Source organism: Prionailurus bengalensis, chromosome A2 (genome assembly GCF_016509475.1).
Source record: "Prionailurus bengalensis isolate Pbe53 chromosome A2, Fcat_Pben_1.1_paternal_pri, whole genome shotgun sequence".
NCBI classification, from domain to species: Eukaryota; Metazoa; Chordata; class Mammalia; order Carnivora; family Felidae; genus Prionailurus; species Prionailurus bengalensis.
The window spans coordinates 59366594-59383498 of record NC_057348.1 but is presented as its reverse complement, the minus strand read 5'-3'; the positions used below and the strand labels follow the sequence as shown (position 1 = coordinate 59383498).

Genomic DNA, 16905 nt, shown 5'->3' with positions numbered 1-16905 from the left:
TACAACTTTAAGTTAATGTCTGATTTCATTTCACCATGCAGGACTCCCCCGGGCATTTCTGGCAGGGCAGGTCTACTGGTCACAAACTCCTTCACTTTTGTTTTTCTGGGAATGTCTTAACTTTACCCTCACTTTTAAAGGGCAGTTTTTCCAGATACAGAATTCTTGGTTAACAGTTGTTTTTTTTCCTCTGAGCACTTTGAATATATTAGGTCTTCTGCCCTCCAAAGTTTCTAATGAGAAACTTCTGATAATCTTATTGAAGATCTTCTGTATGTGATGATTTGTTTCTCTCTTGCAGCTTTCAAAATCCTCTGGCTTTGGCTTTTAATCATCCCATAACAGTTTGATTATAACAATCTCTCAGGGGGCACCCAAGTGACTCAGTCGGCTAAGCATCCGACTTTGGCTCAGGTCATGTTCTCATGATGGGTGAGTTTGAGCCCCGCACTGGGCTCTGTGCTGACAGCTCAGAGCCTGGAGCCTACTTGGATTCTGTGTCTCCCTCTCTCTCTGCCCCTCCCCTACTCACTCTCTGTCTCAAAAATAAATAACAAATTAAAATAATAATAATAATCTCTCAGTGTGGGGCTGATTTCCTCTTATTGGAGTCCCTTAGGCTTTTTCGATGTCTTTCATCCAATTTTAGAGTTTTCATCCATCATTTCTTCAAATTCTCTCCTCCCCCTTTTCTCTTCTCCTCCTGGGACGTCCATGATGCATATATTAGTTCTCTTGATGGTGTCCCACTAATTCCTTAGGCTCTGTTTGCTTTTTTCAATCTTTTTCTTCCTGCTCCCCAGCCTTGATAGTTTCCATTGTCCGATCTTGAAGATCACAGATTCTTCTCCCTGCTCAGAGCAGCCTTTGAATCCCTCTAGTGAATATTTTATTTCAGTTACTTATCAGGTCCAGAATTTTTTTCTTTTTACGTTTCCTATCTCTTTATTGATACTTTCATTTTATTTGCACATCATCTTCTTGACTTTCTCTATATCTTCTTTTAGATCTTTGAGCATCTTTTTTTGACAGTTGTTTTGAAGTCTTTGTGGTATGTCTAACATCAGGGATTTGGGAGGAAATTTCCTGTTTATTTTTTTTTCCTCACTGAATGGGCCATACTTTTTGTTGCCTTGATTTTGGTGTTGGAACACTGAACATTTGAATCTAATAACGTGGTAACTCTGGAAATCAGATTTTCTCCTTACTCCATGGTGTACCGTTTTTGTCTATTTGAATGTTGTAGGCAGTCTCTGTGTTGAGAATCACCCTGAGGTGTAAACCTAGTCTTTTCTGAGACTTTCCCTGGGCATGCATGGTCACTGTCTAATTTTCCCCATAGATGCTGTTGTTTGTACATGTCCTTGGTCTTTAATGTCTGGCCCTCCAAAGGGGAAAAGGCAAAAAAAATAGAGGGAGGAAAAAGAGCACTGGTCCTTTAAATCCCCTGGAAGTCAAGTGGACTTGTGACAATGAGGGGATGTTAAAACAGTGGCTGCCTGCCCATTTGCCTGTACCTCTGTGGTCAGAAGCACCAATCAGGGATCAGGGCAGAGATCCCCCGTTATTTTGGAGAACAGGGCCCTTAAAAAAAGGCTCACTCTAATTCCCAAGGCTGTGCTGGACTAAAATTAACTACAATTACTGTCCAAGCCTTCCCCTGGAAGTTGCAAGCTTTAGTAGACTCCAGAGTTCCAAAATGGCTTTATCAGATTCTGCCAGTGCGATCGCTGTCCAGTGGGGACACAGATTCCTGAGGTCCTACTCTGCCATCTTTCTCTATTTCAAAGTATTTTATTTTTGTTCTTTTTGCCGCTATTTCTGCAGGAATATGGTAACTTTCTCTTTTGAATGATCCTTATTCATATTTGGTGATGTTTGCTTTTTTTTCCTTTTTTTAATACCAGTGGATTGAACTTTCTAGCTATATGTCCCCAGGTATCTATGAAGGGATCGTCTTTCTTGCTATCTTTCAAAAAACTTTTCATAACTTCTGCAGTTCAGCCCAATACCACTAAGGAAATCTCATACAGGGGCACCTGGGTGGCTCAACCGGCTGAGCGTCTGACTCTTGATCTCGGCTCAGGTCATGATCTCACAGTTCATGAGTTTGAGCCCTACATCAGGCTCTGTGCTGACAGCACAGAGCCTGTAGGGGATCCTCTGTCTCCCTCTCTCTCTGCCCCTCCCCTGCTCAGACTCTCTCTCTAAATAAACAAATTTAAAGAAGGAAAAAGAAAATCTTGTACATATAAATGTACAAAAATGGAGAGACTAGTATCATGAGTCCCCAAGGGCCCATCACCAGCTTCAATACTGATCACCTCATAGCCGATCTCCTTTTCCCTAGACCCCACTGACCTCTCCGCCTCCCATATTATTCCAAATTCCAGGCACATATCATTTCATCTGTAAGTACTCCAGTAGATCTCCCTCAAAAGATATGGGCTCTTTATCGTAACCACAGTACCATCGTCACATCTAAAAAAAACAAAAACAAAACAGTAATCCTTAATACTGAATATCCATGATCCATAAACGGTTGGAGTTTTTAAACTGTTGGTTTGAATTAGAATCCAAATAAGATCGCACTCTGCAGTTGGTTGTGTTGTTAAATCCCTTTTGATCTATAGGTTCCCTCTCCATCTTGTTGTCCCCCTGCAGCTCAGTTGTTGAAGAAACCAGGTCACTCTTCCAACAGTGAAGTGCTGTTTAGACTCTGGAATGGCTCCTAAAATCAGCACTTCTGACACTCAAGTGATGTGCACACTGGTCTGAGGCCCGCTGCTGAGCAGTGGGTCCCTTATGCCTCTGCATTCCTGTCAATTGGTGGGATTTCACTGAGAAAAGATTGTGACCCAACAGTGTTACATTTCAAGAGAACTATTTGGGAAAAGGTATCTTTTTATGCCAGTTACCCTGATAAGAAATAGAACAACAACGAAAACCCTACCACCACGTCCGCAGAGCAAAGGCAAAATAGCACTGTACCAGCTGTAGGATCACACTTAGCAGTTAAGGCAATGACAGTGAAGGAAGTATTTAAGAAAAAAAAAAAAAAAGGTTAAAACTGAATGCAGTCACGTGTCCTTTGGGAGGAGTACCACTGACCCCAAATGCACTCATCCCTACGATGGGCACTCTGGGTTGGAGGGAAATTGGGCCTGACACCCAGGAGGTGCTTTATGCTGTCATCCCAGGTGACCTGCATGAGCCCCACCAGCACCTGGGTGGGTGGATGGAGATGAGCTGCATGTGGTCTCTCTGGCCACCCACCAGCTGGTCCGTCTGGCCGGACCATCTCAACCACCCTCACACTCACAAGCTCCTGGCCTCGGCACTCAACCCCATAGCCAGGGGAGTGTAGCCTGCACCCCTGTGCTGGTGCATGTGACAGGCCGTGGGACCCGCAGCAGGCAAAGGGCCAGCAGCCCATGATGCTTTGTTTGCTTAGAGTTGAGAAAATGTCCGTGGGTCCTATCAACAAATGGGGAGACAGCCACAGAATCATCATGGGGGTGGCAGGGTCCCTCTGGGCCTCCCAGGCACTGCTGGGAGTGGCCCGGTGTCCATGTGCTCTCTCTAACTGGGACCTGCATGCAGCTGACCACAATGGGTAGACCTCTGTCAGCCAACACATGATGGTCGGTGTCTGCCATGACTGTGAAAGATCTTTACTTATTAATTATTTCACTTAAAATTTGATTGTTGGAATTCTATTCCTAAATATATGCCCCAGAGAATTGAAAACAAGTCCTCACAAAAACGTGTGAGTGTTCACAGCAGCATAATTCCCAGGAGTCAAAAGGTAGGACCCCCCCACCCCCAAATGTCTATTTCAACACAGTGTGGTCCATCCATATAGGGGACGGTCACGCAATCATAACAAAGAACAGAGTTCTGACACGTGCCACACTTTGAAAACATTCTGCTGAATGAAGGAGCCAGACACAAAGACCCCTGATGTATGGCTCCAGGGTGGCTCAGTCGGTTAAGCATCTGACTCTTGATTTTGGCTCAGGTAATGATCTCCTGGTTCGTGAGAGCAAGCCCCATGTCGGGCTCTGTGCTGAGCATGAAGTCTGCTTGGGGTTCTCTCTTCTCCCTCTGTCTGTCCCTCCCCCACCTGTGCGCATGCACTCAAAATAAGCATTTAAAAAAGAATTTTCTAGGTATGTGAATTATACCTCAATAAAGCTGTTACTTTTTTTTTGTAGTGTTGATCGTTAAAGATCTTAAATCTTTTTAATTTTTTTAATGTTTATTTACTTTTGAGACAGAGACAGAGACAGAGTGTGAATGGGGGAGGGGCAGAGAGAGACACACACGCAGAATCTGAAAAGGCTCCAGGCTCCCGACTGTCAGCACAGAGCCCAATGGGGGGCTCGAACCCCTGAACCGTGAGATCATAACCTGAGCCAAAGTCCAGCGCATAACCAACTGAGCCACCCAGGCACCCCTAAAGACCTTAAATCTTACCCCTGCATCTCGGCAGCATCTCTGACCCCTGGGCCACGCAGACACTTCACAGTCATGGCCCCTAAGCCCTCAGGACAGTGGCAGGGCGGTTGGGCTCTGAGAGGTGAAGTGCCCAGAGCTGCGCTGAGTGGGCGGGGCCCTGCTGGTCCCCTATCCAGGGACAGGGAAGTCAACCAGCTGAAGCAGTGGGTCAACACGCTGATGACGTCCATCGCCAAGGAAGAGGAGACAGTGGCCGAGCTGCAGCTCAAAGCTCGAGTGTTCCACTTCGGCGAGTACAAGGGCGCTCAGGAGGTAGGCCCCCGGTCAGCGGTCAGTGGGTGTGGAGGGAGTGTGGGCGACCACAGGCCTGGGGCCCGGTCCCTTCAAGAGCACCCCCGGGAGCACCCAGTGCCCAGCACTCAAAGCCAGTCCTGAGACACTGCAATGTTCTGGGGCAGCCACGCCCCTCGCCACTTTCCAGGCTCTGTAGGCCTGACTGAGGGGCACCGGCTGGAGAAGCCCCTTGGTCCCCAAACTGGAGCCACCCCATGTACTTATGCCCCTTGGCTGCTCAGCTGCCCCCAGCACACCTCCTCCATTCCTTTGTCCTTCCATTCAACAAATACGTCTGGTTCTTCCACACCAAGTGTCCAGAAGGCGAGCCTGCCAGGAGGAAGAAGGCATGTCCCCAGGCCAGGCTGAAAGAGTGAGAGTCTTCTGAGGGCACAGAGGGCCAGGAATGTGCCGGGCAGTGGCATGACCTTCCTGACAGTGCAGCTGGGGTCACGGGCATGGCCCCAGCTTCCTAATTCAAATTCCTTCCTTCATTCAAATTACTGATGAGCACCTACTGTGTGCCAGCACCAGGCCAGGGACAGAGGATGCCACAACAAGCTAGGCCAGTGCCACCGGCCTCCTGCCAGACAGACTCACTGGCTGCCGGCCTGAGCCTTTCTGTCGGCTGTTCCTCACTTAATCCTCACGCCCAATCCATGTGGCAGGGGATGTTACGTTTCTGAATGTCAGAGCGGGCTCAGAGGGAGGGGTTCATCTGCCCCAGGCCACACAGAAAGTAACTCACAGGACAGTGTCCAGTGGAGAGCCAAGGTCAGTCCAAGGGTGGAACAGGAAGGCTCCCTGAAGGAGGGGACTAGGCCACGTGCACAGCAAGGCAGCTGGGGTAGAGGCCAAGACACAGGTGTGAGTCCCAGCATGGGGGCTGGAAGCCTGGACCCGGCTGACCACAGGAGGGCAAAGGGGGTCAGGCAGCTGTGGCCTAGAAAAATCCAAGTGTCCAAGCTGTTTCTCCCAGGGATCCTGAGTGTGCCGGGCAGAGCTCGGGGAGGCCAGCCGTGTCTCAGCAAGGGGCCCTGGGTCTGGCAGGCTGTGCAGTGGGGGTGCACGGAGGCCCACGCAACCCCTCTGCGGGCCTGCCTGCCTTGCAGGACAAGCTTCTGGAAAGCCTGAACCGCAAGGTGCTGGACGTGTACCGGCACTGCATCAGCACCCAGCAGGAGTCCAACCTGGGCACTGTGCAGATGCTCACCATCATCGAGCACTACCTGAACGAGCTGCTCGAACACCTAGAGCATGTACCCCAGGTCAAGATCGAGCAGGCTGAGAAGGCCAAGGAGAAGGAACGCCGCATGAGGTGAGAGCCCAGGCCCCTGCCCCACCGGGCCGCCTCACAAAGTAGGGAGGGCCCTGAGGGCGAGGATGCCCTCCACACCCCTGCCCCTGCTCCGGGCTGGCCTGTCCTCTGAGAGCTCCCGAACCAGGGAGAGAGGACCCTGATGCTCTGACCTCAAAGACGAAGCCAGAGGGTCTTCCAGAGGGGGCATCAAACTCAGCCCAGTGAGGGAAGGCCCTCTCCTGGTGTGGGAGATGATGTGGACTCAGGGAGCCCAGGAGACAAAGTGAGGGTGTGGACAGCATGGCCTTGCCCTGAGGACAAGGGGCAGCACTGGCCATTTTCCCTGCTGGATCGGAGAGGGAGAGATTGGCATTGCCAGAACCCAGGGGAGGGAAGGTGCAGACTCAGGGAGAAGCTGAGGAAGGCCGGTTTAGGGGCAGAGGCAGGCAGGAACACTTGGCAGTCATGGGTAGCATGGACCCATCCTCCAGGGGGAGGCCCAGGGAGCTCCCCACAGACCCAGTGGCTCCGCTGGCCAGGGGGGCCGCCTGCTTCATTCACTCCTGTGCAGGGACCTGAGACACGGCCACCTGCAAAGAGCCATCTGCCTCTCCCACAAGCAAAGGGGCTCTTCCTCTGTGTCCCCTGTCCCATACCCTGGTAGAAGCAGGCACCGGGCGAAAGTCTGATGAGCAGAGAGGCACACACAGAGGTGGACCAGTGACCAGGGAGGGGGACCGAGGAACGTGGGCCTCCAAGGGGTAGGAGCCGATGGACCAGAGCTGGGACCTCCAAAAAGCAGGGGCAGCAGCCAACCTGGCCTGGCAGGGAAGGGTGAAGAGGAGTAGGGAGTTCTCCCAGAGGGAGGGCCATGGCCTGACTGAAGGCTGCATCAAGGAGCTAGGAAGGGAAGCTGGCAGCCTTCCCAGGCTCCTCCCGTCTTTTGATGTGTCCTGTGCTGCCCCCCGTACCCAGACTCCGAGAAGAGAAGGTGCTGATGCAGAAGCAGCTGCAGGAGGAGCGTCTGCAGCGGGCCCAGGCTCGGGCCCAGGCGGAGATCAAGAAGAAGGTGGGCATGATGGCCCTGGGGAGTCACTGCTGGGGAAGGGGCCCCACCGGCAGGCACGGTTGAGGCCGGGAGGGGCTGAGGGCCTGGCTCGCACCGTTTGCAGAAGCTACTGCTGAGACCCCGGGGGAAAGACGGAGCCATCAGAGCAAGGCGGGGGTAGAGCAGGGTCTCCTGGTCCTGGCCCACCGATCCCGCTGCCCCTCAGGGCTGCCCTCCACCCCCAGACCCACTTCCTCTGCGAGTCCTCCCCTGGGGCTGCCTGCCCTCTTGCACACGCACTCCTGGTGACTGGCCTGGCTGTGCCCTCCCGGCTCAGCCCCCACAGGGTCCCACCGTACCACCTACACTCCAGCACGACCCCATCACTGCAGCTCATTCTCTGTCACTAGGGGTCCCCCCGGCCACCCCACAGGGAACAGGTTCTGGCCCTAGCAGCAGGAGGTGTGCTCCCTCAAGCAGGCCCAGGCCTGAATACAGCCCCCAACAGACAGATGAGGCCGAAGGGCCACTCTCTGAAAGGTAGCACTCTCCACGCTGTCACGTGGGGATGGCAGACACTGGGGTGGGGGGGTCTCCTCCTGAATCCCCAGTGCAAAGGAAGTAGGTTCCCTCTGTTCAGCCAGGCATTCCCAATCCGTTTTGTGGTACATCCCTGCGTGCGCGCGCACACACACACACACACACACACACACACACACACACAATCTAGGGGCCGGCACCCCAGGGAACAGGCTTCATAAACGCAGGCTGGACTCACTCCCGGGGCACTGAAGGGCAGCTCCAGCCCAGAGCCCACAGGCTGAGCAGAGGCTGGGACCTCCACGGGGTCCCCTGGCCTCAGCTCCACAGCCTTGAGAAGCATGCTGCCCAGTGTCTAGGTGTCTAGGCGGCACCTTCCGGCTCAGCGAGGCTGCGGAGCGCAGGCTCACGGGGTCTTACTCTGCAGAGAGGCAGGAGGCTGGTGTGTCGCTCCCAGCTCCCAGTCCTGAAAATAAAGGTGGAGCCTGAGCACGTGCTGATGGACAAGGACAAGGAGGAGCAGCTGCTATTCTTCACCTAGCCCTCCGGAGCTGGCCAGCCCCTCTGCCCACAGCACGGCAACGGCAGCAGCAGGAAGCCCAGGCAGGGCAGGGCAGGGCAGGGCAGGGCAGGGCGGTGGGCTGGATGCGGCTGGCGCAGGATCGCCGTGCCCCCGCCACCCCCCCCGTGGCCTCCCGCTGTGTTCCCTTACCTGTGTGAAATAAACTCTCCCTCTCTGGTGTCTTGATGGCCTGTTGCAGGAGGCAGGTTGCTTTCCACCTCCATGCCCTGCCCTTTAATCCCTGACCCCTGAACAAATGCTCGAGGGAAGGAGCCCCTGCTGCCCTCATCCGAGGTGGCTGCTTTGAGAAACAAGGGCCAGTTCCATGCAGAGGTGTGATGGGAGACTAGCCCCAATGCAGGGACAAGAAAAGGAGGCAGCGGGCTGAGCAGACGAAAGGGTTATTACTCCTGACTGAAGGAAAAACAGGACCTCGACGCTAGGCACACAGTTCTGTGAATGAAGCCAGGGGACATCTCCAGTGCGTGATTATACAAAAACTTTTATTCATTTGTACTAGAAATTGGGCCCGTTGCCACCAGGGAACCTAGTGCCCAGAAAACTGACGGCCAGTACCAATCACTTCACAGTGGTGGACATTCACAGGGGGACGTTCTGGGGAAAGGCCCAGTGACACACCCGAGAGAACATTCCTGTGGCCCGCCCCCTCCTCCCATCAGAAGGACAGCACAGTGTGATCAATAGGCCACTTTGCCCCCAAGGCCACCCTGGCAGGTGGGCTGGCTCCTCGTAGAGAGAAGGGGCTTCCAGACGACCTGGAGGCCAAGGTGCCAGATGGACACAAAACTTTAGTCTGTGCTGCAGCACAGAGTTCTGTGGGTAAAGACCATTCATAAATGGGGCCCAAGTTCCTTTGGAGGGAGCAGCAGCCTGGACAGACAGCACCTCAGAGCAGGACAGAGAGAGGACTCACAATCAAATGCTGGGGTGATTCTCAAAAGCCCAAGTCCAGAAACTCAAGTAATGAAGAAACACAAAACAGAGTTTGGACAATTCCAAGTCCAACAACCCAAACAGCATCTGAACAAACATGCACTTCCAAAGGCACAAGGCAGAAAACCAGCATTTCTGAGTGACCCTGTGTCTAGTCCTGCTAACGAACAAATAAATATGTGCAAGGTTATCAGCTCGCCTTCTCCGGCCAGACAGACCGTACTCCGTAGAAACGTACGGTGACACAGTAGATGCACATGTGCGGCCTCAGCAACAAACACACACGCCACTGTCCCTGTCCTACATGTGACGTGTAGGACTCAGGACATGACTTTAGAAGCTGCGGACAAATTATCGTTAACAATAGCCAAATCCAGAGTTCGGAAAAATTACCTTTGAAGTTTTAACTCTAACATTCCCGAATCGGGAGCTTCAAATCTGCTCTATGCAGAGGCCTCACTAACAGGACCCCAGGTGCTCCACTTCACCCCCGTCATTTTCTTCTCATGCCAGCCACCCGCCTGGTCCTGCCAAAACGTGGATCTGAATTTGGCTTCGCTGGGACAACAGGGCCGCTTCTGCCCCAGAGGGTGACAAAACCAACCCAACTACAAACACCCAAGGGGGTGGGAAACAGCCTGTTAGCTGAGAAAGGGAAAACAGTTTCTAGGTCTGTCTCAGGCCAAATGCTAAAACACAGAAGCTGAAAGACCCCACTTAGATTTACTACGGATACAGTCGTACTTGACTAGGGAATCTGTACCCCACCCGACTGCCTGCAGAAGTCTGTTTTCTTAATGCAGCAGGTGCTCCACAGTTTAGATCAAATTGGACAAAGGCTGTCCGTGCACAACCAAGTACAGAAAAGGCATGTGCTTTTGCCCCTGAAGGCAATCCTTGCCTCACGAAGCACTTTGCTCAGATAAGGCAATTTCAGCTAATACAGCCCCAAACCGGTTCCTGATAAAATGTAAGGAAGATATTTTTGAGAAATGTGCCCAAAAGTCTCCAAAGCACTCGGCTAGCCTCCTGAGCAGAAACCACGTGAGGGCTCACTCAGGCCTGCAAGAGCACATAATGGGAGTCCTGGGGGACACAGACCGGAGGCATCACCCTCGGGTCCCCAGGCAGAGGGCTGCTGTCACTGTAGGTCCTGCAGATTGATGGTGCTCCCTGCACACTGCACATCCTCAGGCTCGGCGTCCTCTCCAGCTGCAGGAAGCACCTCCTGAAAAAACCAAGCAGAGCAGTGAGGGACGGGGCAGGGCTGGGGGCAGGGGGAGGTGCGGGACCACCTCCCAGACGCAGCCCTGCAGCCACACACAACCAGCAGCATAACCCACGGGCCGGCCGGTAGGGCACCTCTCCCTGTTCTCGACTCGAGTCTTGCTTTCCCCTTGTTATATATTCTTCGAAGAAAGGAATTTGAGCATAAACAAAAAAGGAAAAGTGAACTTAATAATAGTATGTTGCAGGTTTGCTCATAAATCTGACTGTCCTTGTTTATCTCATAGCCCTTTTCCCCATTTTGTATGTGGGTCGCACCCTTCCTAGTTCCCAACTGCCCCCATGCATCATCACTGGCCGCCCAGGACTCTGGCCTCCCGGCCGCACCATCACCCACCTAACCCACCCCCTCCTGCCTGAAGAATATTCCCACAGCATTAGATTCAAAGCGACGGTGAACATCTTCTGGCTAGTTATTTGTACACTACCAGGCTTCTTTAAGAACATCTAATGAGTGGGAATACCAGACAGAATGGAGTTGACATCTGTGAGGTTTTCTGAATATAAGTTCCCAAACTACGTTCCAAGGACAGTCTGGGGCCCCACCACTCCTCTGTATACCAGCACTTGACTCAATAGTTATTTTTGGTATTGAGGAAAATGCTCAACAGCCCAATTTGAATACAAGAAAACTAAAATTACTGTGTATGTGGATTTTAAAAACATGTATTTAAACTGAATTGTTAGAAGTTCAATTAGCTACATACTCTCACTATTGTATAGCCAAATCTAAATTACCCATTGCCACCTATACCCACTGGCTTATCCACTTACTTAAGCAAACTAATTTTTCTGGGTCTATTTTCCCACAGGTTAAAAACTGGCCAGCCTGTTTCCCAGAAAAAGTGACTAGAATTTCTAAATATAAAATACTTGAGGAGTATATTCAATTTCACATTACAAGTAGGAGCTACAATGGTGAACAAATCTGATCTTTCTTACCAGCCTTTTATTTCTTGGTCATTCACCCATCTTTCTAGAAAGCCTCAAAAGATCCTGGCAACGAACCCAATGGGTCTCCATTCAACGCCTACCTCAGTAAAACAAGCCTCAGAAAGCCAGAAGCTTCTGGCAGTCTTACTAACAAAGCCAAAGAGTTGTAAGGCATCCACACCTGGAGGACATAGACGGGCAAATCAACAGCCAACAGGGGGTGGAAGGCGGAAGGCTGCGGGCTGAGAACCAATGGTGAGACGGCTTCACCTGAGGGGTCGTCCTGGGGAGGCAACAGCACGTGTTTCATTTACCAGCCATGGCAACATTCCTCGCCTTGGCCTGAGGAGTCCCCGTCAATGTGCTACACCCACCCACCCCGGATTCCAGGCAGGGCAACACGGGGAGCCACGTGAGGCCTGAGGACCCAGCAGTAACTGGAACTGGGCAGGGGGCTGCCTGCCCTTCCTCCTGGTCCTCAGCCTCTCATCTTGCTCCCAGCTGGAGACCCATACCACCTGCCATCTGGCTGTCCCCCGCTCCCAGGCCCTTTCCCTGGAGCTCCCCCCAACTCAATACCGCCCCTCAGTCTCGGCTGTTCCTCAACTCTGGCGGAGGCTCCCAGCCCCTCCAGCTCTCCAGTGGCCGCCTCACTCTACACAGGAAGGCCCCCCTCTGCCTCAGCGCACCGTCGAGAAGGGATAAGAGGGCACAGGTCTCCTGCAAGGGGGAGGCTCCTAGGACCCTAATCATGCAAGTAAGAAAAGGGACACTGGCTACCATTTCAGCTTCATTGGCATGCCTGGCCCACAGCCCCGCCACTCAACTCCTGGTGCCGGTGCCACTGTCAACACCATCATTCCCACTTCTTAGACAATAAAACTGAGGCCCGGCGTACGTAAGTAGCTTGCCCCAGACAACACTAGCTGGAGAGGGAAAGGCAGAGAATCAAAAGTGAGTTTTCTCCACCTCAAAGCTCACACCTTCTATCGGGTGTCTCTTAAACAGCAGCTCCTCCCTTTGCAGCGAGCGCCTTTTCTGCAACGGTGCCAGCTTTCCCGGGGGAAAGCACCTTAAACATAAAGGCTACGTCCTCCGTCGCACTGAGCACCCCCCCCACACAGGGGCGCCAAGCTGCCTGAGGAAGCCCCTTCCGCCCCCCCATTGAGAAGACAAGTGAGGTCTGGGGAAGGGCAGGCAGGGGAGGGTGAGGAGTCAGGCACCACAAGGCGTCCTCTGGCCAGCCTCGGGCAGCCCTTACAACTGCTAGGAGGCCTCAGGCAGGAGTGGGGCACGGCACCCCCACTTCACAGAACTCCAAGTGAGGTGTGGCACGCAGACCGCACGGGGGCAGTTTGGACACTGAAGCGTCGATCCTCGTAAGGATGAAAGCTCGGACAAGTACAGAGAGACAGGACAGGAGGACAGGAGGAGCTGGGGTGACAGAGCGATCATCCAGTGCTTGGGATGGTTAGAAGTCAAGAGGCGGTTAGAAGTCTCTCAGTTCCTGAGAGGAAGGGGCACTGGACAGCTGTAGGCCCAGGGAGATGCAGCCTGAAGCCTGGCCCCCGGCTGCCGCCCGGCCAGCGTCCTCCTGGCGACCAGTGTCCTCCTGGCTCGCTGGGTCTTACCTGCAATAACTGGACCTGAACACACGGCATCCCGGCTGCTGGAGTGGGTCCTGGCAGACCTCCACCGGGTACCACAAGGTTCCCACACAACCAACCGGTCTGGCTTGCGTGCAAGTGAGTAGGACTGACTTTGCCACCTTTCGTCTTCCTCTGAGCAGACCCTGAGGCTCCTGAAATGAAACAGACCAGCCACATGCAATACACAGTGTGACTGCGCAGGCCCCTGCCCTCACGGGGGCCCCACTCTGGGGCCACGCGGTCCCGTTGTCATGGTGCACAGCTCTGCAGGCTTAACACGAGTCAACAGGGAGAATCGGTGGGGTTAAGAGACGAAAAGAGCCGAGATTATGATCAGAAAGTTTAGCAAACTTACACACGTCTCCTGGACATGCAGCAATCAGACGCCAAGTGCCCATTTCTTGGGGGGGGTGCGGAGGCTCCCCCTTACCCTGCAACCCCAACACTGCAGGCACACAGGAGACCCGACACCGTGGCGCACAACCACTGCGCGGAGCAGCAGGACCACAGAAGCGGAGAAGGGAAGAAAGCGGCCATCACACCCCACCCTCGGGCACCACAGCATGTGCCCAATCGCTGCCAAATCCTTCAAGCTGTTTTCTGTCCGGCTTCCTCTGCGAGAGTCATCGCCTCACTGATTTCATAAAAACACGCTTTTCAAAATACTTAAGTACAAAGAAGAAACGATCCGGATGCCCAGAAAGGGGTTTTCTAACACCCATGTGGCTTGTGAGCAGGGGGGAAACCCCAGAGACCAGCAGCCTGGATTCAAATCCTGGCTCCACCAAAGACTTTGGTACCTGACCTTGGACAAGAAACCTAAGCTCCGGCCTCAGTGTTCCCTACCTGTGACATGGGAACAATACTCCTTAGTTTGGGAGTTTTGGGAGGATTAAGTAAGTACGTGATACGAGTTGAGAACAGTGCCTGGGTCACGGTAAGTGGCAAGGAATTTTAGGTGCTGTTGATTGCTGTGTACAGACAGCCCTGGACACGTGTACATGAATGGCTTCAGAAAGACAGTTTTACAATGAGTATCGCACAACTTCATGTTAGTAAAAGCATTTGCTTCTGTTGAATTTAATAAAATGAAAAGGAACAAGTGAAACTGAACAAGTGAAACCGAAGGACTTGCTGAACGTCCAGAAAGCATTTCCTCATGAAAATTTCTAATGACCTAATGGGAAAAGAGGAAAAACATGAGAGGCTGCATTCTTCCTTTAGGTCTCGTACTCTGAGTTTCCATTTTAAACGGGAACGGTCAACTCTGGCACACAAGACGGGCCACCCCCGTTGGCAGCGAGTTTTCCTTTCACCTTGATGCCAAAACCAGCCTAGAGGGCCCAACTCTGGAGCCGCGCTATGTGCTACCTGTGTGCACCCCACCGCTGCCTGCCTGATCCTGCCCATCACCCTCGCGGTGTTTCCCGCACGCCCAGTGCACCGGACTGGCAGGAAACTCCAGGATGATGTCTCCTTAACCCTCAGCACTTGACAGACTCAGCTCAGGGGGAGGTGGGGGGTGCTGTAGGCTGCAGTGTGTTTCCGCCCACGGCGTGCTCTTTCCCTCTGGGTGTCTGAGGGATTCATCTTTGTGGAAAGTCTCGGTTTTCCCCGGGGGCACATTTAGTGCCCCCCTTCACTGCAGGGAATCGCAGTTCCATTACAGCCCTGAGTACTTCCTTCTCGTTTCCGTCTGCCAGGTTCTCTGCCTCGGGGAACCCAATCCCTCCTGCAGGATTAGCTCTGGCTGTTCTCCATGCTCCTCCTAACTGCTCTGCGTGATTTCAGACAGCAGAGCAAGGCTGGGACGAGGGTGAGGAAGCAAGGCGAGGTGCTAAGGCGCGGGATCCACTCGCTCTTCTTTAACAGTAAAGAAATTCCATGTCACTTCCTATTTTCCCTGAACATGCTTGATATTCCACTCCACTCTGGAATTTTACCTGACGCACTGTTCTGCTTTGAAGTCTTCAATGACCCTAGCATATCTCCCTGAGATAAAAAATATGTACATAAATTAAAATTTTAGGGGCGCCTGGCTGGCTCAGTTGGTTGAGCATCCGACTCTTGATTTTAGCTCAGGTCATGATCCCAGGGTCATGGGATCAAGCCCTGCATTGTTGGGTTCTGCACTGAGCATGGAGCCTGCTTGAGATTCTCTTTCTCTCTCTCTCTCTCTCTCTCTCTCTCTCTCTCTCTCTCTCTCTCCCTCCCTCCCTCCCTCCCTCCGCCCCTCTCCCTGCTCACACTCTCTCTCTTAAAACTAAACTAACTAAATTAAATTAAATTAATTTTAGGGGTGCCTGGGTGGCTCAGGGATTCTCTCTCTCTCTCTTTCTCTGCCCCTCCCCTGCTTGTGTGCATTCTCTCTCTCTCTCAAAATAAATTAATAAACTTTAAAAAGATAAAATTTTAGTTTAAAAATTTATTTCAATATACTTTCTAGGAGTTAAAATCATCTGAAAACCTGCATCACCATTGCAATTAGTAACACAAACCCAACCAAAATAACAGAACATACTAGAATCTCTGATAATTATGAAATGTTAAAAATAAAATTGTACTGATGTATCGAGAACAGTGTGACGGCCTGTTTTCCAGGAGGCTCATGTGGCTGTGTGTATTACTCATTGCTAGACTCAAACGGGGTCAACGTACATTTTTGCCAATTAAAAAAACATTACAGATAAATGCTTGTGTGCTTTAAATGTAATTTCATCACAATTATAGCACCCTGCAGCTGCAAATTCAGCTCCTTTGGGCAGCTCAGGGCAACTACACGAATGAGTGCGAGCACCCCGGTCAGTGTGCACCGTCAGGATGGTGCCTGTTTCTCACAAAAGGTCCAATTTCATGTTTCAGGTCAAACAAACATATTGCAACATGGATCAAGGGATGTTATGAAAATCACTATGAAGGAAAACACCAAGTAATGTACCTTTTTAAGCTACTTTTAAAAGCAAGATTTAAATATGTGTATCTAATACTTACTAGCCAGCTCTATAAGATAAAAGCAAGGTCATTCTGAGCCACTCCTCATTTATTTCACAATGATTCAATGACAAGTGCGTAGGCCACACTCTATCTTACCTATGAAGAAGTATGATCAAAGCATCGTATCTCTTCAAAACATGTGCTAGCCTGTATGCCATGCAACTAGGGGGAAATGAAGTAAAAATGCGGAGAACAGAATCAGAAATAGATCCCACTTAATTTTCCCAGACAACAGCATTAACATGTTTCCTTTATACCTCATGAAAGACAACAGTATTCCCTGCTGAAAAACAAGCCAGTAACTAGAATATGATTGTATTTTTGTTAAAGGGATGTCAGAGGTATTGATTCTGTAACAGGAAATAAGATGGACTATAACGAGAATATTCATGATACACGTAAGCTAAACTGGTTTTAGCTACTCTATTAGCACACACTCCATCTAAAAGGAATCACATACATTCTCTTTTCAGTGTGTACCTTCAAGCCAATGCCTAAGAATCTGGTAGTCCCACAGACGCCACAGTTAAACACTGAGATGAGAATCACGGTCTAACCTGGAGGGCTCTAGCACCTTCTCCGGTTAATAGTCCGTCCAAGGGATGCAGTGTCACCAGCTAAAAGGAACCGCTCAGGCTTACGTATCTGAACACTGCTGCTTTCATGGTATCCTCCTTAAAAGCAGTTCATGCTAGGACAAGAGCAGAAAGGTGGGAAAGGTGAGGGCTCTAAATGAACGCGGCTCCCACCCCCACGGCCCCTTCTACACTGTATCTTGGTGCAGAACCTCTCAACATGGCCCCCTACCAGAACCCATGCACGAGAAATGCCAAGCTGGCAAGAG

At 51.7% G+C, this 16905-nt stretch overlaps 2 protein-coding genes across 5 annotated transcripts in view; one reads left to right on the top strand and one right to left on the bottom strand.

Moving 5' to 3' along the window:
• The window catches only part of CFAP100 (cilia and flagella associated protein 100), a 52782-nt gene extending 44360 nt beyond the window's left edge, over positions 1-8422 (top strand). The window contains exons 14-17 of the mRNA XM_043588311.1: positions 4638-4773; positions 5907-6112; positions 7070-7163; positions 8110-8422. Of these exons, the coding sequence (XP_043444246.1) occupies positions 4638-4773; positions 5907-6112; positions 7070-7163; positions 8110-8223 (550 nt within the window). The 3' untranslated portion in view covers positions 8224-8422. The remainder of the gene's footprint in view (positions 1-4637; positions 4774-5906; positions 6113-7069; positions 7164-8109) is intronic.
• Positions 8423-8726: 304 nt separating this feature from the next.
• ZXDC (ZXD family zinc finger C) overlaps positions 8727-16905 on the bottom strand; it is a 37784-nt gene continuing 29605 nt past the window's right edge. For all 4 annotated transcript variants that reach the window (XM_043588309.1, XM_043588310.1, XM_043588307.1 and 1 more), the window contains 3 exons: positions 13050-13219; positions 11600-11701; positions 8727-10426 (listed from right to left, as the gene is read on the bottom strand). In XM_043588309.1, the coding sequence (XP_043444244.1) occupies positions 10340-10426; positions 11600-11701; positions 13050-13219 (359 nt within the window). In that variant the 3' untranslated portion in view covers positions 8727-10339. The remainder of the gene's footprint in view (positions 10427-11599; positions 11702-13049; positions 13220-16905) is intronic.